Below are 26,068 nucleotides of genomic sequence, written 5' to 3'. Positions count from 1 at the left end.
AGAGCCTACCACTTTCTTGTTGAGATGCATTTGCATATGATATTGCCGTTGTGGGCAGTACTTAAGAGTTAAATCACAGGAGCTGTGGGGAAATGAGAAAACTTAACTTGCCTTAAAGAACAAACAACAATTTATTGTTTTATTTAACATTTTATCTTTACAATATAAGAGTAAAAATCATCAACTAAATTCATTCCAAAGAGTACAATATTAGAAATGTAAATTGTGACTCAGTGGAGGAAGGAGAGGGAGTAAGCTAGCCAAAAATTATATACTACCTACCTAAAACTTCAGCCCTTGATGAAAGATACTAAAGAAATCTTATTAACATCGAGAACTGAGCAAAAAACTTAAGTAAATTTACAGAAAGTAATTTCAAATATAAAAACAAGAAAAAAAAGTTTTTAAAGGACAAGGCTTTATTTACATGGAATTATTGCCTGTTGTAAAAAACTTTTTTCTTTATCCTACATTCGTCACTTTTTCCCCATTCTTAAAATCTAATCAATTATTCTTTTTTTCATCTTTTCTTGACATTTTTAGTCCAAGACCTGGGTCAGTTAATAAACCTAGGTTATGTTCATTCCATTTTCAGAAGCAAATCCCTAAAACAAGATTTCAGTCTATACAGTTTATTCATATTTCCCGCATTGAGAGTATTGAACATTTCCCTTGACTCAGGGAACTCAGGAATTGAAGTAGATATCCGAAACGATAATTTCCATAGGGGCTCGTATTCTTCATCAATCTCAGAATTTTTCCAATACTAAAGGAATTTTTTCACAATCGGTAATCTACCTTTTTCACACATCGAAATGCAATTGTCGAATCAGGTGCCTTCTGCTATTGTATGTTGTCAAAATGATAGGTATGGTAACTAGAAATCATATCTTATTAGCGCATAAGGAAAAATCAAACTAGATATTCATTGATGATACTCAGGAGGAGAGGGGACATTTGTGCTGCCTATGAGACATGATCGAACTTTGTTTGACTCGCTGCAAGCCTGAGTGACAGATATCCACACAAATGTACAGAGAAGAGCGATTAAAAATTCTGATAGAATCTAAAAAAAACTTGCTTTGTGAATTAGAGGAGATTCTGTTGCTGTGGCTGGAAAAATAAGAGCAACAAATCACTTAAACTTTTATAAAAATACACGCTTCTATGAGTCCATTATATCTGATGTTCTTTAAGTATATTAAAAATCAATGTTATAGTGCATTAAAAAATGAACGGAAGCACAGTCAGTTGCTCACTCCATAAAGATGAAATGAAAAAATAATCTAATAAATTCTAGTGATGGGGTCATTTTACAACTCTACAATCACATGATAAGTTGTAAGTAATGTGTTATCTCAAACTTTTACAATTTTAAAAAAATAATTTCAAATGAATCAGTTTGTAAAAACTTACATCTACGAATAAATTATTATTTACGACTTAACATTACCTAAACAAAGTAAAATCTTGAAACTAGTCTCATTTTTTTCCTCCTTTTTCTCTCCTTTCTAATTGGAAGATAGCTAGCTTTCTTTAAACCTCAAACAATTAACCTAGACTTAACAACTAAAATTAGATACTTACAAACTACGAATCAAACTATCGGTTGATTTTAAAAAAAAGAAGGGTGGGTAAAAATCGGGAATAAAAAAGAATTACTGACTGTAATTTGGAATTACTATTTTTTTTCCCCCAACAAACAGGTGTATGTACAATTATAGAGTTCTTTACAAACTGACATGAACGAGAGGAAATGAATAGGAATTTTCAAAAAGGAAGAAAAGGAACCTCTAGGTTAAGAAACACAGGAAAATAGGAAAGTGAAGAAGTTAAGATAATTTACAAAGAGCTTAGATAACACCTCAACCACAGGTGGAGTTGTTAAAAATATATAAGAAATGTACAAATTCACATAAAAAAATAACCTAGGTTCTTTCATTGTTATGATATAAGAACAGAAGGTTAATTTCTAGGACTCTTTAGCCGGAACTGTTTCCTCAACCGAATTTCCAATCATATCTAGAGGATAAATGGAAGTTCCCATGTACAAATCAAACTATTTGTCATAAGGACCCAAATTAAAAAAAAAAAAAAAAAAAAAAAAAAAAAAAAAACTTTCTAATTGGGTTTCTTTTTTGCCAAGATTACAGCGTCAGTGAGTCAGGACTGTAAAAATAATTACTTCACATTCATTATCATCAATCTATTTTTCAGCTTACCTAGTTCTTATGCCAATGGCACAATGATCAGCACAAATAGGCAGCGTTCAGCAAGAGGGAACCGAGTTCACTGCAGTGTTTTCAAAATCGTGCAACTTCTTCACCGTAAAGAAACTTGAATAAATGTATAATAATGAAACTTACAGGATTCGTTTCATGTGAAACTAAATTTTTTTCGAAGGAAAATTAAAAAACTGTTCAAATTTTGGGGCTATTTCCAGAAAAACGAAAAGTTGTACGATTGTGAACTCATTATAAAGGAAACGGTTTTTCTCTGCTAACCACTGTCCAAATGTAAGTCAGCTTATGAACTATGAAAACATCTCAGTAAAGTTCATAAAATTTTAGTGTTTGGATTCCTTTATCCGGAGTTCCTCTAATGACATACCCATGGGTGAACTGAGCATTTTGGCTTGGATTGGTTGGTCTAAGTTAGACAATCATCAAATCACCTCGTGCCTAATTAGAAAATGTGCTGGGGTGCATTTGGTTCCTGACGATAGTAAATACATTGAGATAATTGGATGTGTAATGACTTCTCTTGACTGCCTACTCGGTTATTTGTCTTGAGAAGGACTGCTGAGTACCTATTTCTTGCTACCAAGCAAGTTATTAACTGTCCTGTTTGGAATTCTGTAACTTTATTACATTTTTCTATGTCATATGGGAATGCCAGCTGACTAACTGATGATGTAAATTTATTCTTGACAAAAGAGCCATTATGCTAATACAGGTATCAAAGAAAATCAAGGCCTGCTACCCTTCAATCCTGGTAAACACAATTTGAGCTTTGTCGTCAACTTATTCTTCATCTGGTAATACAATAATCTCAAAATACTTAACTTAGTTATTGCCTAATTTGTGTCCTAGAGGTTTTGTCAGATAAGGTGGTATTTGTCTACTTTCGATTGTCAATCCTGGATGGCTATTGGACGACTACAAAGCAGCCTCTTGCAAATAGAAAGTAAACAACCGTCACATTGTCTGACAACATCTCTACAATGTTAAAAGAGAAAGCCGGTTTAGGTTCACACACCTCTTGTATTGGTAACAACCTGGGATCGTAGAGGTCTTTACGCTCAAGACGGAATTGACCCATGATAATTTTAGCACTTTCATGACAGGATGAAAAAATTAAAACATTTTAGAGTAGAGAGGAAGAGTAGTGCCTTAGTTAAATGATTATAACAGGGTGAAGAGTCATAGTACTATGCGTTTATTGCGAGTTATTTACATGCGTATAAGCTGAAGGCCCTTTCGGCCTATCAGGGCCATCTTCAGAGCAATATAGAACAAATATAATAGAAAAATAAAACTACATATAGGTGTCAAACAGACGAACGAATATTAACTACATGAACAAATATTAACTACCTACATGGCATATGAACAGTATCAGCAAATTAAAGTGGCCAGTGCACAATCAAGTGGTGTGATATTAGTGACAACGAGATAACAGTTCTATGGTCAACCACAGTCTGCAGCACTGTTAGTGCAGCAGTGTTATCACTAATATCACATCACCTGATTGTGCACTGGCCACTTTGTTTGCTAATACCATTCATCTGCCATGTAGTTAATATTCGTTCATCTGTTAGACACTGGTACGTAGTTATTTTTCAATTATATTTGTTCTACATTGCTCTGAAGATGGCCTTGAGAGGCCGAAAGGCCTTCAGCATGTAAGCATGCCACCATTCTAAGCATGTAAATAACTCGCAATAAACGCATAGTACCATGATTCTTCTCCCTGTTATAATCATTTGATGAAAAAATTGTGCACTAGGCTCACTAAGAAAATTCAAGATCAAGGAAAGCAAAAAATACTGTTGTTTCCATTGACATATAAACCTTTTACTGGAAACGAAATTGAAACTCATAAATGCTTGCCTAAAAATATTCTTTGGTTTGTTACTTTTCTTTAAAAATAAATTTGCAAGGTTGTCAAAAGTTCGTAAAGAACAAATGGAGAGTACTTCGTCCGATCATTTTGGCGCAAACACCGCATTGATTTCGGGGGTGGGTGGATCCGAGATGAAACAAGATCCCTATCGTTACGAAGTTAGTGCACTGATGCAATCCAGAGATTTGAATGGTTGGTGGAATACAAAAAAAGGTCATTGCTACAAGCAGCTCAGTCTTACAAACTTTAGAAAATTACGGTGAGACGATAATTATAAACACATCACATTCATTAAAACAGATTACCCAAATGCACTTATATTCTGCTTATGAAGGATTAAAATAAGATTAGCGTCTCATAAACGTATTCTTGCGGTTTCTCAGTGCAGGTTTTCTGATGTATCCTAACCGTTTGCCTTGAGAGCATCATTACCTTGTCCACTATGACTGTCATGTTTGGAAAAAAATCTCCAACATTTTTACTGGCATGATAATAAATATGAGAGGAAGCACATGATTTGTTTTCAAAATATTCATGTATTATTGTTGACCCCAATTTTTAAACACATTAGTGTATTTTTGTTCACCCCAATTACTCAGTAGTTACACGTTATAGAGCTCCTTCATTTCCTCTTGAGTAGCATCACTATGACTGGTTTTGTGATCAATGAAACGGCTTTTTAATAGAGAGGCTGAATGCTCATGTTGTATCGCTACTTAGTTACGTTGCTCTATTTAGGAAGATTCTTCCATCAAATCGAGTGAGTCTTCCTCCAATTTTCTTTCTAGCTCTGTTACTCAGGTAAGCTATGTTCATCATTGGAAATCCCTCTTAACGCAGAATCATCATGAAAAATGATGAAGTTGATTGTTTGAAAGTGGAAAGGGAATTTGGGATGAAAATACACAAACCTTCCTAATCATTTGAAAGGTTTCTATTATTTCTTAACAATTTTCTAAAATAACGATTGTTTCGTGCTCCATAGTTAAAACGCATTTTCTATTTCTCAACATAGATTCATGTACAACATTCAATCATGTTTTACCTCTGAACTCTTGATAAGCGGCATTGTTCCTCTTCACACCTCCTGGGGGAGTAGGAGTGAACTCCTGGACAAAAGCTCAAAAGTCAAGATTAGTCACTTTTCAATGATTTTTTGTGGTAAAACTTCAAAGGGGAAAAAAAATTACACTCTTATAACCGTTACAGTTTCCTACCTAATTAAGATATGTTGCTCCCATGAGGTCTTATGCATAGCGCTTTTCAATTTTCGTTGCTTCAAGTAGTTGCCATTTTAATGGAAATTCGGCTAAAAAAACAATCCTACTGGGAAAGATTACAGCAAACTGCCAAGACAGCAATTGCTTTTCAGTGCTTCTTCACTTAAAAAGAAAATAAATAAATAACTTCTGGGACTGCATGGTCACTTTCCTCGTCTAATTTTATAACAAAAATAGAAATACAATCACACATCGGACAGAGCTATCATTTTCAAGACAAATCTGAGACTTTGTTTTTAACATTCAAAACAGTTGAACAAGAATCCAGGAGAGGAGGAGAAAATACTTTCTTTCATTCCAGTTCTAAGCTGTTATTAACTGTGATGCTACATAGTTAAATTTACTAAAAGTTTTGGTCTATAATTTTCTGGCAGTAATCTAATGGAGCCACCCGCTGAGTTGACAGGATACCATGTTCTCACTTCCTAAGATTGCTTTGATAAAAGAACGACAGAGCATTGGGACTCACAATACAGTGCCTTTGATGATTCCTTCCTAACATTTCTCCACCCTTTAGATTAAGTTAAGTTTTTACATTTTTGCGCTAAACTTTAGCACGGTGAGACCAGGTTTGAACTGCTGCTCGGATGCAGTTAAAACTGAAGTTGAGCTCACTCTACAGTCGTCAGTTCTTGTAAAACAGAACTTTGGAGAAGCTTTCCTTAAAGAAATTGTTCTTCTGGCTCTTGATCCCTCCCTTCCTGTCGATCAACTTAAAATTGTGTCCATAGAGACCTGTTTCAGCGCTGACATCACAGCCTACATTGCATCTTTGGTTCACAACAAATGAAGAGATATGAGTGAGTTAAAAAAACATTTTTTGTAAAGTCAGGTGAACCGATAGATACACAGAATCCTTTTTAAGTATGCACCAATACAGTCTGGCATCTTCGAATATTATTATTAAGGTTTTCAAACTTGCACAGTAATCAACATTAAAACTATTTTTAGCATTTAAACATTTCTCCTTTAACTATCATTTTCGACATTTTCAGAAGATTCAAGATTGTGTAGTAAAATTCTCCATAGCCTCCTTGGAGAAACTAAATTTTGGGAGGCTAACACGGCAAAAAAGAAACTTATCCAGGTGATTATTCAAGTTCACATTTTTTATCAAGTTAAATGTTTTGTATTGACTGTTCAACTTTTCAGAAGGATCTCTATTTCATCCTCTTCGTATTTTACAATTAGAAAATTAAGTTGACAAGCGCAATACAACTAAGGGAGGGAGAAAACTGGAATTCTTTTGAAAAAGGAAGAAAAAAAAAGAAAAGAGGCAACGAATCATCCACATGTGTGATTGGATTATTTTTCAGTCAGTTTAGGAGTTTGGCTACAGTTTCATACAAACACATGCCTGAAAAACTTTACACACGAATTTACAATGTTCTTATTTACACATGCAATTAAATCCTGCGAATATTTTGAATGTTCTAGTTCATAAATGAATAAAAAGGAATTTTCGTATAAAAACCCTATAATTGTAGAGGTATGCAAAACGCTAAGAGTACACAATGTACTAATATCACAACTTGTTTGTAAAGACAATTGCATACTATATACAGAGAGGAGAACACTTTCAAGTTCAATGATAACAATAAGGTAGCACTAGAAATGCTTACACACATATGCAGAAAAATTCAACAAGTATTCAGTCAAATTCAACTCTCATTTGGATGTATTTATGGAAAAAGAAACTATGTTGCACCCGAACCCTATGGGCATAGCTCCTTTTGACACAAATACGTCCACTCCAGGATTAAGAACTTAACGTTTCTATTTGTTCATCATGTAAACTCAGTGCTTTAGTAGGAGATTGACATACAGGCTGGAAAAAAACAAAAAGTTGTGGCATATTACAACTTGGATTTTGACTTTTTGTCGGCCAAGAGCAGGACCTACGTTCAATTACAAACCTAAGTTCAACCTAAGTAAACCTAAGTTCAATTGCACTCCATTAAGAAAAATTAAGAAAATCAAAAACAAGCCATGCTTTTTGCTGGCACTGTATTTGCTTGATGTTTTGCCACAAGTAGGTTCCTATGGAATAAGGCATATAAAAGGATGAAAGGAAATTAAGTAATTGAATTTGCAGAAAAGTTTGTTAACTGATCGCTTAGGTCAGACTAAAGAGGTTGGACCCTCTCCATTCTTTGATAACATTTGCAACTGATGAAGGGTAAGGGTGTTCATTAGTAATATGTTGCTCTCAGGAGATGGAATTAGAGCCTCTTTCACAAAACTGAGGGAGGGGGCTTAAATTGAACACTAACCAAAATCTTATATACTTCATAAAGAAGGAGCACTTTGTACGTGACAAAATTAGAAAAACAAAATGCACTACGCAATGAGCCCTCATACACACAGTCCATCAGCCATAATCATTAACACCAATGTCGTCTCATGTGAGTTACAGTGATATTTTCTTTTTTTTAAAGTTACTATTCAAAAAACTCGATTTGTAAATCGTGTGTACTTCATGGGTTTTGTGGCAGAGATTTAATGGAAAAATTAAGGCGAGAACGAGAGGGATCCATAACATACCAGACCTTAAAGAGCCCTCATATCCTAAGTTTTGTTTTTTCTTACTTCCTTCAGAGGGGAAATACTACCTAACAAACGTCAAGTTATTCCTAGAGCATTCTGAAACATTTTTACCGGCACTTGGTGCAAAATTAGCTTGCTGTCGGAGGAAACTTAAACTCATACAAACTTTTAAGGTCAGGGTTCCTGAGGTGACATGCCTCTGAAATTTTGCCGAAATTTTCTTTTAAACTTAAGCTGTTTTTGAACAAAATTCTATGAACTTGAAACCACACTGTAGAGAGAAATATAAATTCAAATTTCGTGGTGAGATATCAAACGGTTACCTTGAACTAAATACAAATGGGAAGAGGAACTTGCAAAATTTCATACTGAAATGCGCTTGCCTGGATTCCCTCTTAATAGTGGAAGCCAGGCAATGGAGCTAATAACACAGTATGTTCGCTGTTCTTAAACATAGTTTCTTTTCTCTAGAAATTCTCAAGTTTTCTGTATTCTGCTTTTATGGCAGAGTAAATTTCTATGAAATTTACTGATATTAGAGATCCTAGATTCTTCATTTAACCTCCCAGATTTATGTTTAAGCAAGCTCATGGAAATTGGGTGCTTCTGCTTAAGCAAAAATTTGAAGGCAGAAAGCATCAGACACTTTCAGCTGGAAAACCATTTAATGAACTCAATTAATTACGGCACTATTGTTGAAGAGAATATGGTCATATTTTGTTGAATCAAAGAAGTTCTTTCTGTAAAAAATGTTTCGCTATTGACCTCAATCAATTCTCCACGCTTTAGGTCTATCTTCCTTGTAATTTCTGGTGGCTACAAATAGAATTCAAAAACCTCGCCTTCTGCAGTAGAAAAACTGACTCCAATTTTGGTGAAGATGAACTGATAATTGCAAAATGAATTTCAAGGATGCTAGAAAGTTAAAGCGCTAGAATGATTCGATGTAAACTCACAAAGGTAAGCAAAGCCCCAGTTTTGCTCCCACCTTGGAAAACTGATCAAAAAGTAAAGTTGTTGTATGAGAGCGTGAAACCGAAATGAGGAAATCGACAGCATTGGGTGAATAGCGTCAACCACTCCAGGTCAACATTTTGAAAACTACGTAATTGAGATGCTGGATGTAGGGGAAGGGCAGTTCTCAGCTGTGTTCTTCCAGAATCTCCACTTATATGACAATCATTCAAAAACAATGCAGAATAATGTGTATCTTCCAGGCCTTTACCCATTATTTTTTATACTTACATAATGATCTTAAGAAATTGAATAGCAACAGAGATTCTGACAAACTGCAACCAAGAAATACGGTTCCTACACCAAGCACTTCAAGTATGGTAAAATTATGATTAGATGGATGACTACCAGGCTAATCCAGGACAAGGCCTAAAAATCTTTGAGCAGATGTTGTTCTAAACATCCATGTAACTTAAATATTAAGGCAAAAATAGAGAAGGCCTGCAGAAAGCTAGTTCCGAGACACACCAGAAAAAAGCGGAAGTCATCATAAGTACCGTGAAATATTCCTTGGAATATTACCTAAAATTCCAAAACTACGAATGTCAAAATTAATGTCCAATTTGACGTTCCGCCTATCATAAATGAGATTAGGAAAAGGGAATCCTAAACATAACTTTCATATTTTAGTTATTACTGATTGCTCAAAATTCACTTAGGCCATATCATATTACTCTACTAGAATTAGCTCTTGATTGACACTCAAAATATTTTGTTCAAAGGAGGCTGCTGTTGCCTGTACACAATTCCATTGAAGGGGAAAATGAGATTTTAATTGATAAGCAGAAAAAGTCTGAGTAAACTTAAGGACGCCACTTCTCGTCTTTGCATAAAATCTTCACAAAAATCTCTTAACACTTTTGACCTCCAGATGTGATATTACTCATGAATGTAGGTGTGTAAGGTTCCCAATTTTTTAAGGAGGAAAATGGAGTAAGGATGGTTACTGAAACTCAGATCTCTGCCTAGAGGCGATGCAGGTTTTAGAGGTTGAGATATCTTCGCATCCAAACTCATTTCGTCTCAGATGCTGTTTGTCAGAGGCAGATGTTGCTCAGATGTACCTTTCAAAAACAATCCTTTGCAAGGCAAGGTTACATGGATGCCAAAACGCAGGCTATAGTTTTGTATGGATTCATAATTGTATAACCACAAGGTACCTTCCGAATTCATGCCAGAGACTTCTTCAAATTTTTTTATAGCTCCTTTCTAAATTTTCTTTCACTCGTGGGGAAATTAATGAGTTTTAAAAGGGATACACAGTGAGGTTCAGAAAAAAAGGAGATTGCGGCTGATAAAATTGATTCATTTAAAAATGAAGAAGGTAAGATGTAAGTAAAGAGGTTTTGAACAAAGATCCATTGACAGCTTGCAATGTAAGTAAGATGACGGTTGGAGTGGAGGATAAAGGGAAAGATTTGATGAGTTTTTTGTGCTCAAATTAAGTGTTGGAAGATATGTCATGTTCAAGAGGAAGGTAGAATTTCTAAGTCTGAACTTTCATTAAAGGAACACAGAAGCAACTTGACGAAAGTTTTGTATTTATTCTGAATTGTAGTAAAAAAACAAAGGATGGTAAAACTCTTTAGTTTTGGAAAGTCAAAGAAGCTTCACTTGGAGAGTGAACCTGAGTGAAAGACTACAAAACATGTTTAACTGTGCTGCCTAAAGTAAAAGACTTTTGGGAGACATTTGGATTTCACTTTAGGACACTGAAAGTATCTTAGAAACAATAAGGACACATGAGTGAAATTAGGATTAACAAGACATGCACAAGACAAACATTGAATCTGAATAGCTCAACCGGCCTGCAGCTTCGATCAGGTGTCACAAATTACAAGATAAAAATACAAAATGTACTGTAATTGCTTAATTTTGAAAAAAAAAGAGAAAAAATTCACGAGGACTAGTTCAAATTCTGGGAATAACCTTCCAAAAAACAGTGAGGAGGCTCATACTCAACAAATATCATAAAGGTTCTTTCATCATAATGAAACAATAAAAAATTTAGATAATGGTTACAAAAGAGAAGTTGAGAAGAAAAATATAAAAAAAGTAACTGCGAGTGAATGCATTTTGCAAGGAAAAAGGACGAGACACATGCACAGCACACGCTTGGGAACTTGAGTGAGTTGTGAAATTCGTTGGTTGGAATATAAGACATGCTAAACAAGGATTCGGGAAAGGGGACTGAGATTAGGTCATCAAATTACACCTAACTTAAACAAAACTTAAACTTAATTGTTGACCGCAAAATTTTCAGTAATCAAGTAATAAAATTTGCTAAAGTCTATAACGTTATCTCCTATCGAAAAGACAGAATTTTCATAAATAATACCAGCGGTCTGTACATACGTAGAAATTTCAATTTCTACATTAAAACTTCCACACTCATACTCTGACTTCTCTTTCAATGTGAAAGAACTTTTGGAAATAAAAGGAATACGTGACGGAAAAAGGAAGGAGTAGAATTAAACTGAGAGATATTTGAAATACTAAGAATAGAAAATAAGTTAGCGAAATTATCACTTGGAGAGAATGTTCTTATAGAAAATCTGACAATAGTACGAATTAAGGTCAACAAATTGAGTCTCGAGAAAATTACAAATAATACTTGTGGAAGCAGAGTTAAGTTGAGAACTCAATTTCTCAGAAAGAAAGAAAAATAAACCTTTTTACAAGACATCATTGCGTGATGATTCTATCCAATCGTTTATGGCTCAAACCTTGCTCCCAGAATAATCAACGACCACAGATCAAAATCAGAGCCCCTGCAACCGAAAGCACAAACGGTTATACCATCATCATCTCAAAGCTTCGCCAGTGTTCTAGAAAATTGTATCATTCAGGTCGAAAACGACCTAACTTTGAAAATTTGAAAAAACATCTCATAGCAGAGAAATGGTTTTTAGGACCCAACGCAACATAAACTTGATTTTTTTTTTTCTAAACATTTTTCCGTATACTTAGAGGATGACGTAGATCTATTACGAGAGTGTCTAATAAACAAAATTTGCAGCGCAAAATAGCAGGACGAATTTATGAGGGCTCAAATTTTTGAGGGAAAAATCATTACAGACTGGGAGACAGTGCTGCAAAGCTCAGTACTGAAGCATTGTGAAGTTATAAAAACAAGTTATAAAAACAAGTTATAAAAAAAACAAGGATCTTGAAGGGGAGTTCGTGACTGCCCCCGATATGGGTTTTCCCTCCTTGACTTTCCCGGTCACTAAAATCCCTTCATTAGTCTCTCTATGATGGATTAACAATACACTCTGAAATCATTTTTAAATCACTAAAAACAAAATACTCCGATTAGTATTTTTCGTTTTTTGCACTTTTCCCCTTTTGTTGGATAGTTTTCGAACTTTATGATTCATTCGGTCACCCCATCCCTAAATTACATTAGTTCCTTGACACAAAATTCCTCAACTTCTCAGAAGAGTTAGCCATACAAACTTCAAATCAATGAAATAATTTAAATGGGGGAGTAATTTGCAACAAAATAAAATTTCTTGACAACTTTCAACAGAAACATGCTATGACAAAATCTTCTGCATGGCCAAAGGTCAATATGTTGAAAATAAACTGGGAGTGTGCAATGTAGTTGAGGTGAAGTAACGGTCTTCCTTCGAAGCTACTTGTACTTGATGCGAGACGAATAGTGTTATTGCAGACTAGAAAGTAACAATGTTCTTCTCAATACTTGCTCTGTTTTTAATTATAAGAATTCAGAGATAAAAGCATTCACATAATTTATTTTTCATCTTCTGGGCGCTAAAAATTTACTATACACAGTTTGATGTGCATGTCCTTGGTTAGGCCTTTCTTCCAACTTAAAAGATATTATCCCTTTAGTTAAAAAAGAGTCTCTTACACAAATTAGATATGCAGAGAGAGTAGATTTTCAACATGTAAAATCGCACGAAAATCACGTTGGGCACATCCAAAAAGACTGAAATCTACTCCTTAACGCATAATCTGCAAGGTTGTAACATGCTTTATTAGATTTCCAGCGTCCTCAGGCTGTTTTTCTGAATGACCAGCAATCACTAATTGCCCTAGAGATACAAGAGAATCTAACCTAAAGAAATAAACAATCCCGCAATCTATCACTAACTCTTTTACAAATGATTTCTACTGATTTAAAGCTTCTGATTAGGCTACGCAAAGAAACAAGGTGCAAAGGTTTGAACTTGATTCAAATTATGAAAGAAAGAGTTTGCCAGGTTGTTTGTTTATTTAGGTTAGATTTTTTGACTTCTTGGGCCAAGTAAACTTGCAGCCCCTTTTTAGAGAGAAATGAAGACACATCAACTCAAGAATATCACAAACAGGAATATAGATTACGTGGTTTGAACGTTTTTGGTAATCTTTTATCTAATCATTCTCGCACTTCTTTCCTCTAGTCCATTTCTCTGACGTCCTTCTAACTCCTCTGTCCTTTCCTGTTTACAAAACTTCATGATTGGTGAGAATGTAATGTTTACTCTCATTTGTGATACTGAGGAGACCTAAAATATGGGAACCAATCAGAAATGGATTCCTCATGTCTTAACTCTCAGGATAAAGGGACTCTAGATAAACTTGACCGCCGACGATAGAAAAAATTGCCCAGGGAAGCGGGAAATTTGAAAAAGCATGTTACAAACTGCATAAATTTCAAGCCTAAGAGTAGCTTTCAGGCTTTGTGATATGCCCATCATGATTTATGCTTGATTTTTCTTTTGGAAAGTTAATTCATTCAGCTGCGTCTCTTGCAAGCAACTGACCCATCAAGAGTGAATCCATCCTTGGGATGATTTGCATGTTGGAGCAAACTGAAATCTTCAAAACGTCAGACTATTTTGAGAATCAGATTCAAATCTGGCAGCTCTGACAATAAAACTCAAGGAAACTTACCACATGATCTCACTTATGTTGGTACGACGAAGAATAGTTGTCATCAGGTGACGCAGCAGTAGAAGCATGGTCTCCACTATCGCCGGGCACCATTGCAGCATGGAGAATGGACGGCCCTGCAGGACCAGCAAAATAGGGATAGGCAGGCGGCCCTGTTGTTATGTACTATAACATCAAAAAGACAAATTAAAATGAGCTTCATATTGAATCGTATCATTAATTGATATCAAATTGATAAGTTGTTATCCTTGGAGCTCACTCTAACATATTCCTGTAGGCTAATTATTGAGATTGATTGACAAAGCCATACATAGGAAAAAACCAAGAGAAAATTGAGAAATCCTATTGGTGGAAGTCACTGAATGAAATGAACAAAAGAGGTAAGTAAGAGACTAACTGACAGCAACTGACAAAAGACTTGTAGTTAGTCTATTATTTCCTTTTCAGTCTAAAACAACCACCCATTTCAACCAATTGGATAGCTCCAATTTCCCCCTGTCTTCTTTATCAATCAATGTTACTGATCAGCCTACTGACCTAATCACAAGTAATTATATTTACATTTTTTTCTTTCCTACCTAGTTATTAAACCAAAACCAAGTGATAATATTTCTTGAAACTTTCAGCGGTCTTTCTAGACCTATGATCACTGTCCACACTTGGACGTAGTTCTAGCAGATAGAACTATGTGCAGGTGGGAAAGATGAGGTGTGCTTGTTAGTGGAGGGCCGTGAGAATGAATGGGAATTATATAGCGCCAGTGATGGCAGCGGCGACGACGAAGACCCCGGTCTGAGGATCCGAGTCTTTAATCCATGAGCCCTGTCCGCAACGCTATTTTCCCATGCCCATGTCTCACAGGCGCCGCATACAGTTGGCACACAGTTCCGCTTGGCAGAATATAAACTTCGGCTTCTCCAATTCAGCAAACGGAACTTTGTGCCAACTATATGCAGCACTCACAAGCCGTGGATATGTGTCTGGAGCGTTGCAGACAGGGCTCATGAGTAGAAGACTCGGATCCTCAGATCAGAGTCTCCATCATCACCCCTACTGTCACTGGCGCTCTTTAGTTCCTATTCATTCTTACAGCCCTCCACTAACAAGCACACCCCATTTTTCCCACTTGCACTCACTTCCTTTTGGTAGAAATACATCCACTTACAAGTTGAATTTGGAAAGTTTTAATGCATCCATCATTTTCTGCATAAAATTTAGATAAGAAACATGTGTTGAGGTGCTTAATTTTGAAACCTGCTTCATAGTTTGTTGCTGGTTGCAACTGCCAAATACTTTGTAGCAAGCAGAACAACCAAGGAGAGGTTTCTTAGAGCAAGAATTTTTGGCACAGAATGCTTAAGGTACTACACTTGAGTTGTGGAAGTCCACCACATAAGGTGGAATCGCGGCCCATCAAAAAAACTCCATCCGATTTCATTTTACAGATTCTTGCGCTGCCTCTGGTCAACAACCTACCCACCTTAAAAGCAAGGTTGCCATAGAATTTACAAAATGAATTTTCTTTACACATTTCAGTAAAATTCCTTGACAATGAATGATATGCCAGATCCTTAAAAAGACATAAGTAGAGGTTGTTTTCACGCAAAATATGTACAATGGAGCCCGTATATAACGAACTCGCTTTTAACAAAGTTTCCGATATGATGAAGTAATTTTCGTTTTTCTAGTGCCTCCATAAATCAATAGTAGAAAAACCCACCTTTGACGAAGTCCCGGCGGCGACACCTCGCGTATAACGAAGTAATTTGCCGCCATTTCCGCTATTGTGTTCGGTATTTTCTGCTCTCTAGGCGAGTTCCGCTTGCTTGCAGTAATACGTGTGGTGGTCGCAGAGTCACGAAGTTACGAAGAAACAAGACCAATCTACACAGGTCAGTCATTCCCAAAGACGAGTTTTGGAACTCTACTGCGCAGTGACGTAGTATTGAGTGCCTGCAATGTATTTCTTATGGGAGCACCCATTGAGACGTAGCATTGAGTGCCGCCGAGGTAGGGCCAGGCGGGGAGTGGATCACAAGAAGATGCGCAGTGACTGACCTGTGTGGATTGGTCTTGCGAATAAAAGAGAATGAGCGATAACGAAGTGAGCGCTCACTGCGCAGCGGGCTGCGCATGTCTCACACCTCACTCTCTCACACTTGCACGCGTCTGCGATGGAGGGGAGGGGGGAGTCCGGCAACGCGCCGATTCATCCCATGTCCCTAGTTAGCAGGATTCATCTCCGTCATTTTTCTCCAGGAGCCTCTCCAGAAAGCTTTCCGGGAAGGGGTTGTATTCTTGTTTGAGAGGATTATTGGAGACGAATCCTGAAAGCAGGTGGGACCCAGATTCTACCGCCACTCGTAACCGGGTTTTACGCAACTCCTGAGGCATTTCATGGAGTTGAGTTCTGCACCGCGAGGAGCGTTATTGTTGAGTGTTTCCCAGAGCTGCCGCACGTGACCGCCCGAGCGTCTCGTTGACGTCGGCCACTTTCATAGGTTAGGGTCTGTCCGTTTGTTCATGCAATTTATGAGTCCGCTTTTAACGAAGTTCCGGATATAACAAAGTTTTTCTGGGAACCGTGAACTTCGTTATATACGGGCTCCACTGTATTCGAAACATCAAACCCATTCTAGAAAGCAAATAAGGGTGACAGAACAATTTTAGCCTGACATTTCTAGGTTTTCCCAGACTACAGCAACCTTGTTTATGTCAGTTCTTCAAAAGCGAGTTTTTTTAAAAATGATGTGACTGTATTCAACGCACATGTATCAATAAGCTCCAGTCTTGGATGCTGGTGAGGAGTAAGAGATGCAGAGTTTTAATTTCAAGTATCATGAGAGTATTGAGGGGACGAGTAAAGGGGAGCAAAAACTACGATTGACTTTTACTTACAGAGCCAGTGGTGCTAAGTTGAAGGGCTGACATGTGAGTTGTCAATTGTGGTATCATAGAACTATATGGTACTGCACCGGGATCAGTTTGGGGCATCATCTGACAAGAAAAACAACAGACAAAGGTGAGTCGAGCAATGAATAACACAAAGAGATAAGACTTTTGATCAATTCATTTCTCAGAAGGCTTACTCTGAAACTTCAAAAACAAGAGTTAAAAACAAATTATAGTCCTTTCCTGCATGATGTGAAAAGCATGTGACTTCTGAGCCAAGTTCATAGAGTACATAGATTTGTAATGTAAATGGGAGAGCTGGCGCCATTTTTAAGCATTTTCCAGGTCCCAGCTTCCGTGACTCATGTGTCACGCCGGGTCACTTTTTCGATACACCGGGACCTGGCCATGTGATGTAAAAAAAGAGGACAGGAATTACTGCGTACTCTATATCGCCATTTTGGATTGAAAATGAATTGAAAAAGTGATCAAAGCTTAGCGCACACCGAGCTCGGAACTTGTCAGTCAGAACATAGTGCCAGTTCTCCCCTTTGCATTACAAATCTATGTACTGAATGCCCCGGTTTTAAAGCCCTATGAGCGCATTTAAGATTTCTTTTCATTTTTAAAAAGGCTTGCTTTTTAGGGGAAACCCGCTATTTTACCTCAAACTGGATTAACTCTAGTTAATAAGATAGTGAAATTAAGGTTAATGGATAGTAGTGGATGATAAAAAGTAGGTGGGGATCAGTGATTAGCAGCTTTTTCCGCATGGTTTTCGTAGGTTTTGCAGTCAATACTTGTGAACGATAAATTTTCCTTGATGCAGTGAAGATTTTTATTATTAGCATCGTATAAGTAAGGAGCAAAATGGTAGTTTTTTAATATTACCACAAACGGGCGAAAAAATACCGGACCAGTAGTCAGACAGTATTGAATTCAACTGCGTCAACTTTTCCTAACTTTCCATCAAGATCAGTGTGCAACATGTATACTTGCTGGAAAACATATTAAATTTGGGCCTAATTTGCTCAAATTGCAAGTCAATATCTTGACTTGTTAGAAGTCATGAGGCAAAGTCTTTCATCGGTTTTTCAACTTTGAACCACTGCCCCTACCAGATATTGTGGCTTTTGGGCTTTTTTGCGTTTTTTTTTTTTTAAATTTGGGGGCTTAAATGTTTGGAAAAGATACCCCTAAATTAACCATTTTACAATTTCAAACATTCAAGAGATACAAAGAGGTGTGGGAGGTGGATTGTGCATTGATCCTTTTCTTGAAAGTGAGAAAACTAGGTAAAAGGAGGACTTAAGTATGGTTCATCAACACATGAAATTTGGAAAAATCCAAGTGGGGCCAAATAGAGCATTTCTTTAAAAAAATCTCAATTCTCAAAACCCCACTCCTGTGCAAAAGAGTTTAGGTATTACTCGAACTTTAATTAACTCACATAATGTTTGTTCATAAAGAGCACGAAGTTAATATGCACTTATGCTGCCAAAAATATGATCAAAGTTATTTCTTCATTTCATAAGGTTAAAGCTCCTTTAAGAAGCGAGACAAAGTATATGAGTTGCCAGGGTTGCCACAGAATTTAGAAAATGAAATTCCCTGACCTTTCCCTGATTTTCCTGATACATTTAGGAGGAGTTCCCTGACAATTGAGGATACGACAGGTGGTTAAGAAAACACAATTAAAAATAGTTTTTAGGCTACATTTGTTGTTAGAAACCTCAAACCCAATAAAGGTGATTTAACAAATTTTCAGAGAGCAGAGAGAGTAAATCCTGTATTTTTTCTTTCTTTTCTTTGGGTTGTTTTCCCCCTAAATATAAACAACCCTCCGTATTCAGTCACTTGAGCAAAAAGTCTAAGAGGGGTTAACCCTAACTTAAAAAATGATGGCTTTGAAAAGAAGATCACTGAGTTTTGGATAAGAACTAAGGGGAGGATCGCAAACTCACATCAACCTGAGCAATATGAGAGGGCTGGACAACAGTATACTGGGGATGAATCCATGGTGACGATAAAGATGTATAACCAGGAATTGGTTGTGTATAACGCCCGTACTGAGCTAGCGTTGGCATGACTGGAGTTGCAGCTACTCCATTCTGACCCAGAGTTGTACCATCATAATTTAGATGACCGCCCTGAAACAGAGACAATTTTGCTTTAAATAGGAGAGAAGACTAAAATGTGAGTTCTGCCAATTAGCCAACACTGTTTCTTTCGCTTGGCTACATCATCAGCGCCTACTAAAATTATCATTTCAAACGGGTCCCAATCTTGACATTTTCGAAATAATTTTTTTGCCATTTAGGATTGAAAAAAATCTGAGCAAATTCCTAGGAGCTTACTTTACTCCGTTCTTTTAGAAATTGAATTAAAAAAAGTGGTTTCCACTGACTCAATAAGCAATAGGACCAAGATTTACGATAAAGAAGTGCTATCTTTGGCTCATTTTAGGAACAACGTATGAGGCATTTTTTTATCAATGCAGACAAGTGCTTTCAGGTGTGAGCCAGAGGTAGTAGTTCCTCAGAGAAAAATCAAGTCTGACTGGTACTGGAACAAAGCAGAGTTCCGTAAGAATATTTTGAGGCAATTAAATGCGTAAGAGCTTCAATTCAAATGGAAATTACATACAGCTGTTCCAAGTCTCCAGTTTGAAAATCATTACTACAACATCCAGCTATTATTAAATTCTAATCTATACCGCATTGAATGCAACTTTCTGCCTCTAATGACACGAGAACCAAGTGGACAACTTACACCTTATTCAAGGGAATTTTTCGTTAGCACCTAAAAATTCAATTTTTTTCACCCATCTCCACAGAACTCGCTTTGGAGAAAAATTTCCTGCTGTTACCGAGCACTGTTTTCATTTGAAGGGTCTCACTTGAAGAAGAACACATAAAGTCATACAAAATTGCTGGAGATATCAAACAGGGACCGAAATAACGAGTACCCAGGGACAACATTAGTGGTTAGCAAATTCCTACTTATCCCATTTCATACTGCATCCATGGGAAAATAAACGGGACCAGGTGGCAAAATGTCCTCATTTTCGCCATTCCTTATTCAATAAAAGCTTCAAAACATACTCATATACTCACTTCAGAGTCTCTCCACATTCGAGTATCATTCCTGTAAGGACTACGTTTTTTCTGACCACCGTCAGCAAATTTGACGAGTAAAGGCTCTTTGGAACCAGGTATGGTAGTTGCGTTGAACATTTGTATGATGTCTTCACACTTTTCTTTGGACTCCAACCTGGAAATGGAAAAATCAATGTCAGTGTGATTGCATTCCTTCTGCTTGTGTTGTCATAAATATGAATAGAAAGCCCCCGCCCAAGTTGGACAATTGAACTAACAGGAAATACACTAAAAAATCTGGTTTCCCGGGTTTTAACAGCATGGTCTACAGAGGGTCTTCAAGCCAGAGCCTATTTTTATGCCATACCCACACGAGAAGTTTTATTGCTTTTGCCAAGGGTTTCAAATTAAAAAGACACTGACTCAATTTTAACACAACTCATGATTTAGGGGCTAATCGGGAAAATTCTGTTTATTCCCTCAGTTTACTATGTTGTTCCCTAATATCAGTCATTTGAAATGTAAGAGTTGGCTGCGAGTTGCTAGAATTTTCACCTGAATGGCAGAAAAGTACATTTCCTTAACTCCTTTATGGATATGTGGACATCACAAAGCAAAATAGATAGGGCTGTGCGAATAGTGAATTTTTCTGACAAAGCGAATAGCAAATAATTTTGGCAACTATTCGCGAATAGCGAATAATTTAAGTCAATTATTCACAGCTACGAATAGTAAAACGAATGATTTGAAATGACTTTTTCAAGTTTGAAAATTCGCGAATATTACTAAGGTGGACAAAAAAAAAAATGTGATTAATTTTTTTGAGAATTTTCCATTTGCTCATACATCTGCACAGAAAACAATGAAATGCTATGATAGTAGCCTAGGCTGTTAAGAATGTGTTTGAAAATCCCTGGATGCTCGCTTGACTGTCCCTACAGTTACGTATGCATTCCCAGGATTGAAGGTAACTGCACGGGCAATCAAGCTAGTATCGAAGGATCACCAGACACATTTTAGTATATTATTTTTTTCGGTGTAAATGAAAATGTATTTATGAACTTTTCTTTCGCACAATGTTTCACGATTGCCACTCGAAAATTCGTTATTTTTGGAGGCGCAAATATATGAAAATTTGTTCTTCGTGACGGCGCGAATATTTGAAAATGTCAGTTCAAAAATTCACTACTCGCGAAGGCGCGATTATTCGCAATTTGCGAGTAATGCACGAGGCAGACGAAGCGAATATTCCCAGCGCGAATAGTCGGAATTGCAAATACATATTCACACAGCCCTAAAAATAGATCTGAGTGAAATTTTTAAGAGAATGGACCACTGGACAAGGTTCATATTTGAGCATTGTGATTAAAGTTATCTCTTCAAAACTTACACAAAATATAATTTGCACAACTTAAGTTCCTCAATCAACACGATGATAACGTTTTTATTTAGGATGGTAAAGGAAAATTTAAATCTCTTGGCCACAAGAGACTTCAGAGTCTACTAAAATAAAAAAAATCCCTCACTACGACGGTTCTGGAGGCTTTTTCATCGAGCAGTGTGCGTTCCTGGGCCAGCATTGTTCAAAATGTAAACAACAATGTTTACGAATGTAAAATGTCCTGTGTACAAGACTTAATTAATTAGAAAAATTATAAGTAGTAAAAATCAGAATGTATCAAGCGTTTTTAAGAGATTCAAACAAAATATCAAGCCTAACTCTAGAGACAGATGATATTGTAAGTTGTCAAATACATTACATAAAATCTCTTTGAAATCTCTGATAAGCTCTAAGATAAACAAAAAATAACTGACCTTGCAAAACCAACACCTTTGCTAACATTGTTGGGATCTCTCAAAATCCTTGTCGATATAACTTGACCATATTTCGCTAACATGTTTTCTAAATCGTTTTCTTTGAAATTTAGAGGCAAATTGGCTATGTATAGATTTGTCGGGTCTTGCTCTTGTTGCTGTGAGAAAAAAGAAAAAAAAATCAATTAGAAAAGAAATTTCGTTGGCTTCACTTAAACTATCAGGAAACTTATGAGAATATGCCTGTCATACTGAAAAATAGTGACAGGAAAGCTGTTATCTTAATTCCAGTATTGCTGGCAGTGCTACAAATCATTAGCTACATTACTTAGCTTATTGATAGTGAGATTTAACTAGATGTAAAAATGGCTGTTGGTATTAAATTAGGTTAACTTAAATACTGCCTAACAGAGTGTCCTAAACGTAAACCTATTTCATGGTGTATTAGTAATTAAAGACATAACAAGAAAGAAAGAGAAAAGAAAATAGGAGCCTCATCAACCTAATAACAGCAATTAGGGCTTGCATTTTGAAAGCGAGAAAAATAAATAATTATGGTGAGTTAGCAATGCCAATTGTGACCAGCCGCTGGGACGCGGCTCATAACTTAGGCTCAAAAAATTTTCGAAGGGTCTAAACGACTGAGTTGGGATAGAAAATATTACATTTCTATTTTTGACACAATACACAGCAAAACACATAGTGTATGTCGGGCTGACAAACATTTTTGGCTCATATGTCTTGTAAATTCCCTTCAAGTGAGAGTTAAACAAACTTGAACTGATTTTCTTACACAAAAGAATACATATTTCTATTTCAGTACTTCAATATGCTCTGGAAACATGTTTATAGGATTGAAATGGGGGAAATTATTTCTTCCCAAAGGCCGATCATGATCTATTTTAACAGAGAAACTCCCAAAAACTTTATCTTGTTTGTAGTGTTTTAAAACTTCTGCTCCTATTTTATTTTTTAAAATTGAACAAATCAGCATCATTCCTTTAAGTTTTCTCAAAAAATTCGTAGCTTCCAGAAGAGATATCATGGTAGTTTTTCATTAAAAAATGAAATATGACAAGAAGTCTGCGATGTCACTAACAATGATACGTGGTTTGGGAGTTATACCGTCGATTTTCATTTCCAAGTTGAGGGCCGTCTTCCAACAGCCAGTCACAAGTCTCGTGGATTAAGAATGTCATACAACGAGTTACAGCAACTAAAGACAAATAGTTCTCAGAACTCGTATTGAGAAACTATTAATTGCTGTTTCAGAACATGTACATGGTATTGTGGAACAAGACAGGGTCATTGATAAAATATGGAAAAAATGATGTGGCTTAAATTTTATCACTTGATATCTACAATTTCCATCTTCCCCTCACTATCAGAGGTTTTGAATGGCCTCCCCATCTTACAGTTGTCTAATGGACTGAACTTTTTCCATCTGCTTTGACATACAGATAAGCTTCTCTCTACCATAAGCAGAGCTACATTTTCTCGTATTTTTTCCTGTTTGTAAACTAGCCTCTTAGTGCCACAGCATGGCATAATAAAAAGGCCAACTGAAAAAAGTTGTTGCATTTTCACTTGGTGCTTTTGTTACTTCTTCAACAAAAAATTTAGCATGATAATTGGATGTGATTGAAGATAAATTGTCAATTGATTCAACAAATTTTCCAGGATGATTTTTTGAGATTTGATAGAGATGTCAAAATTAAGTTTGGTAGTTTTCCAAGTTGGATCCTAGTTTCAGGCTAGATATTGAGACATACATAACTGCACACTCATCTGATACAGATATTCTAAAAATACAGGAAAATGGAGGGTACCAAAAGGGAGATTGACTTGACACGCTTTATATTCCTACATCATTTTTAACTTTTTCTTACTATCCCCTGTATCATATTTTATGGGGACTGATAGTTGTATTCAATTTTCTCCCTCAACTAACAATTGGTTAACAAACAAGGCAACTGTTCTTTGTTTTCCCTTGCTGAACTTTCCTCCCAACAAAGTAAACTTACATCCTCACTATACGCATGGGTACAGATAAAAAATTAAAACAATTATTTCCTCTTTCAAATTTTTCTTGAGGAAATATCAAAGGATTTAAGTTGCTTCATTACAAATGTTTTCTTTAAAGCTTCAACATGAATCTCTCCATGAATTCTGATCAGTGAAATAAGTCAGTCCGTCAAAGTTTTGGTAACACTCTGTTTCATGATATCACTTCAAATTGACCCAAGTCCACACTTTCAAGAGCAGCGATTTTGAAAACTTGGGTGATGTGCTTTCCACTCACATAAATTGTGAGGAGACAGTACGGAAATAAATAGATTTATATCTTCATTAAAACAAGACACAATTATTGACCTCATGGGGCTGTTGCAAAGGTATAAAAGGGTGACGTATTACCATTCAATTAAAAATTTATAATGAACGAGAATTGAGCATACAATATCTCTATGGTTAGAGAAAAATTTTTACATGACCTCATAGCAGTACTGCTTATTCTGTAAAAGCAAAGATACTCTTTTGCCCAATCCTTAGTTTCGTTTTGACGTCTCTGAGCTTGGTAGCAGAAAATCAGGAGGCTGTGCTGCACTGATGGTGGGTCTACTTAGACCTGAAATGCGTCTGCAGTTGCCTTCCTGGTTGGTAGTAATTAGAGCTGCTCAAAACAAATTACCTTTTGAGGGAAAATTTAGCTCTAAATGAATTTTCCCTTCAAACTGAGAATTTCTCCTTTCCGAGAATAAGCACCAATGATGTAAAAATTTAGAGTGCCTTTATAGACAGAGTATGGCCATTTCTGTGCCGGTTTCTCAATGGTCGCGTGAAAATAGGCTGACACGATGCCGTTCTTACGGCCGTAAATAAACAAACAAGATGGCTTTTATCAGCAAGCAAGCTTGAGGTTATGTACATCTCACACCGTCCTGTGATAAAGGCGAGAGGCAATTTTACCGTGTTTTCATGTGTTTTTCATGTGTTATTCGTAGATATGCTAGTTTAAATTGTTACTGCCGTATAATTGAAATTTTAGCTTCTTATCAACGTTACGGTGAGTCACCATCTTCTTTGTTTATTTACGACCTTAGGAGCATCATGAAGCCTAAGAACTCGTTGACCAATCAAAAAGCGGCACAGTTTTCCTGTAGTAAAAGGATACAAATGGCCATAATCTGTCTATAAAGGTACTCTATAAAAATCTTGTCTCTAAACATGGATGATATCCACTAAATTGACAAAGATGAAGTGATATTTCTCTTCAACTTTTACATTAAATGTTCAAAATTTCCAGAATTTAACTTTTGACCATTGCAGCAGCTCCATTTACAACTTTTGAAATGAGGAATTTGCATCTTACTATGTACCCCTCAGTCATAAGCATTGCACACAAGGAACTGGAAGTAACGTTACTAATGTTGCCAACAACTTTTTCTTCCCCTTTCTTCTCAGAAACTATTGGTAGGCTGCAGCCTTCAATTTTTTTATTTTTACTACCGACATTGCAATAGTCTGAGTCATGACCCAACTTGAGGATAGATTGCATTGAATTCAAGGCTATTCTACAATGCTGATTGCGAAGAAGGAAAACTTAAAGGGTATAGGCATATCTACAGATTAAGAACTTTTGCGTAAAAAATTGAGAATAAATCAGTCGGGTTGTATTCGACAACAAAAAGGAAGGAAAACTTGTATGATATCGGAAACACTAGTGGCACTGCTCGCAGTTCCCTGAGACGTTATGGGAGTAACTTCAGGTGCTTGTACCGCCGGAATGGAGGCAAGTTCCAAGACGAAACTTCCTTTTCTGCTTTAAATTTATGTTGAGCTATTTAAAAAGCACAAATTTTCTATTTAGAATTATTCTCCTCGAACTACTTTCAGATGCAATAAAACCTATTTTGGAATTAAGAGTTATTTGAATAACATTTCTTTCCGTTTTTCATTTTCATGGAATACTGCAAAACTTGATTTTTCCATTTTGAGATACCCTCAACCATATTGATAGGCATTTAGTTTTTCTTTTCCTCATCAACACTAAAATCTCATTTGCCAGTAGCAATGGTTTGAAGAACACTTATCAAACTAAATTTAAACTAATTAAGGTTCAACAATGACGACTGAAGCTTGCGACTTTCACAGAGGATTGCAAATACTATTCTAAGAGAGATAAGCAATTTTGTACAAGAGATTCTAAACAGGTGTCAAGTACTGTATAAAATATAAGCTCTAATAATGGCGGAAGTAGGATAAAATCGTTCAGCAAATTGAACGGCAGTATAATGATTACAGAACAGTGATGAAATCTTGCCATGTAATGGTGTGGTACAGGAGATTAATATGTAAAAAGAATCAGAAGATGAAGTGCCATGAAACTTAGTCACA

At 36.3% G+C, this 26,068-nt stretch overlaps 1 protein-coding gene across 13 annotated transcripts in view; it reads right to left on the bottom strand.

The window, feature by feature from the left end:
• Positions 1–107: 107 nt before the first annotated feature.
• The window catches only part of shep (RNA binding motif single stranded interacting protein alan shepard), a 121,693-nt gene continuing 95,732 nt past the window's right edge, over positions 108–26,068 (bottom strand). For 12 of the 13 annotated variants that reach the window (XM_072301055.1, XM_072301063.1, XM_072301054.1 and 9 more), the window contains 6 exons: positions 21,674–21,831; positions 19,877–20,033; positions 18,725–18,910; positions 16,767–16,865; positions 13,869–14,033; positions 108–11,737 (listed from right to left, as the gene is read on the bottom strand). In XM_072301055.1, the coding sequence (XP_072157156.1) occupies positions 13,878–14,033; positions 16,767–16,865; positions 18,725–18,910; positions 19,877–20,033; positions 21,674–21,831 (756 nt within the window). In that variant the 3' untranslated portion in view covers positions 108–11,737; positions 13,869–13,877. The remainder of the gene's footprint in view (positions 11,738–13,868; positions 14,034–16,766; positions 16,866–18,724; positions 18,911–19,876; positions 20,034–21,673; positions 21,832–26,068) is intronic. The other variant, XM_072301062.1, reaches the window with a different exon arrangement.

The sequence above is a fragment of the Bemisia tabaci genome, chromosome 5 (genome assembly GCF_918797505.1).
Source record: "Bemisia tabaci chromosome 5, PGI_BMITA_v3".
Taxonomy (NCBI): domain Eukaryota; kingdom Metazoa; phylum Arthropoda; class Insecta; order Hemiptera; family Aleyrodidae; genus Bemisia; species Bemisia tabaci.
Note: the sequence above shows the minus strand (reverse complement) of the source record. Positions and strands in the feature narration are given on the sequence as shown.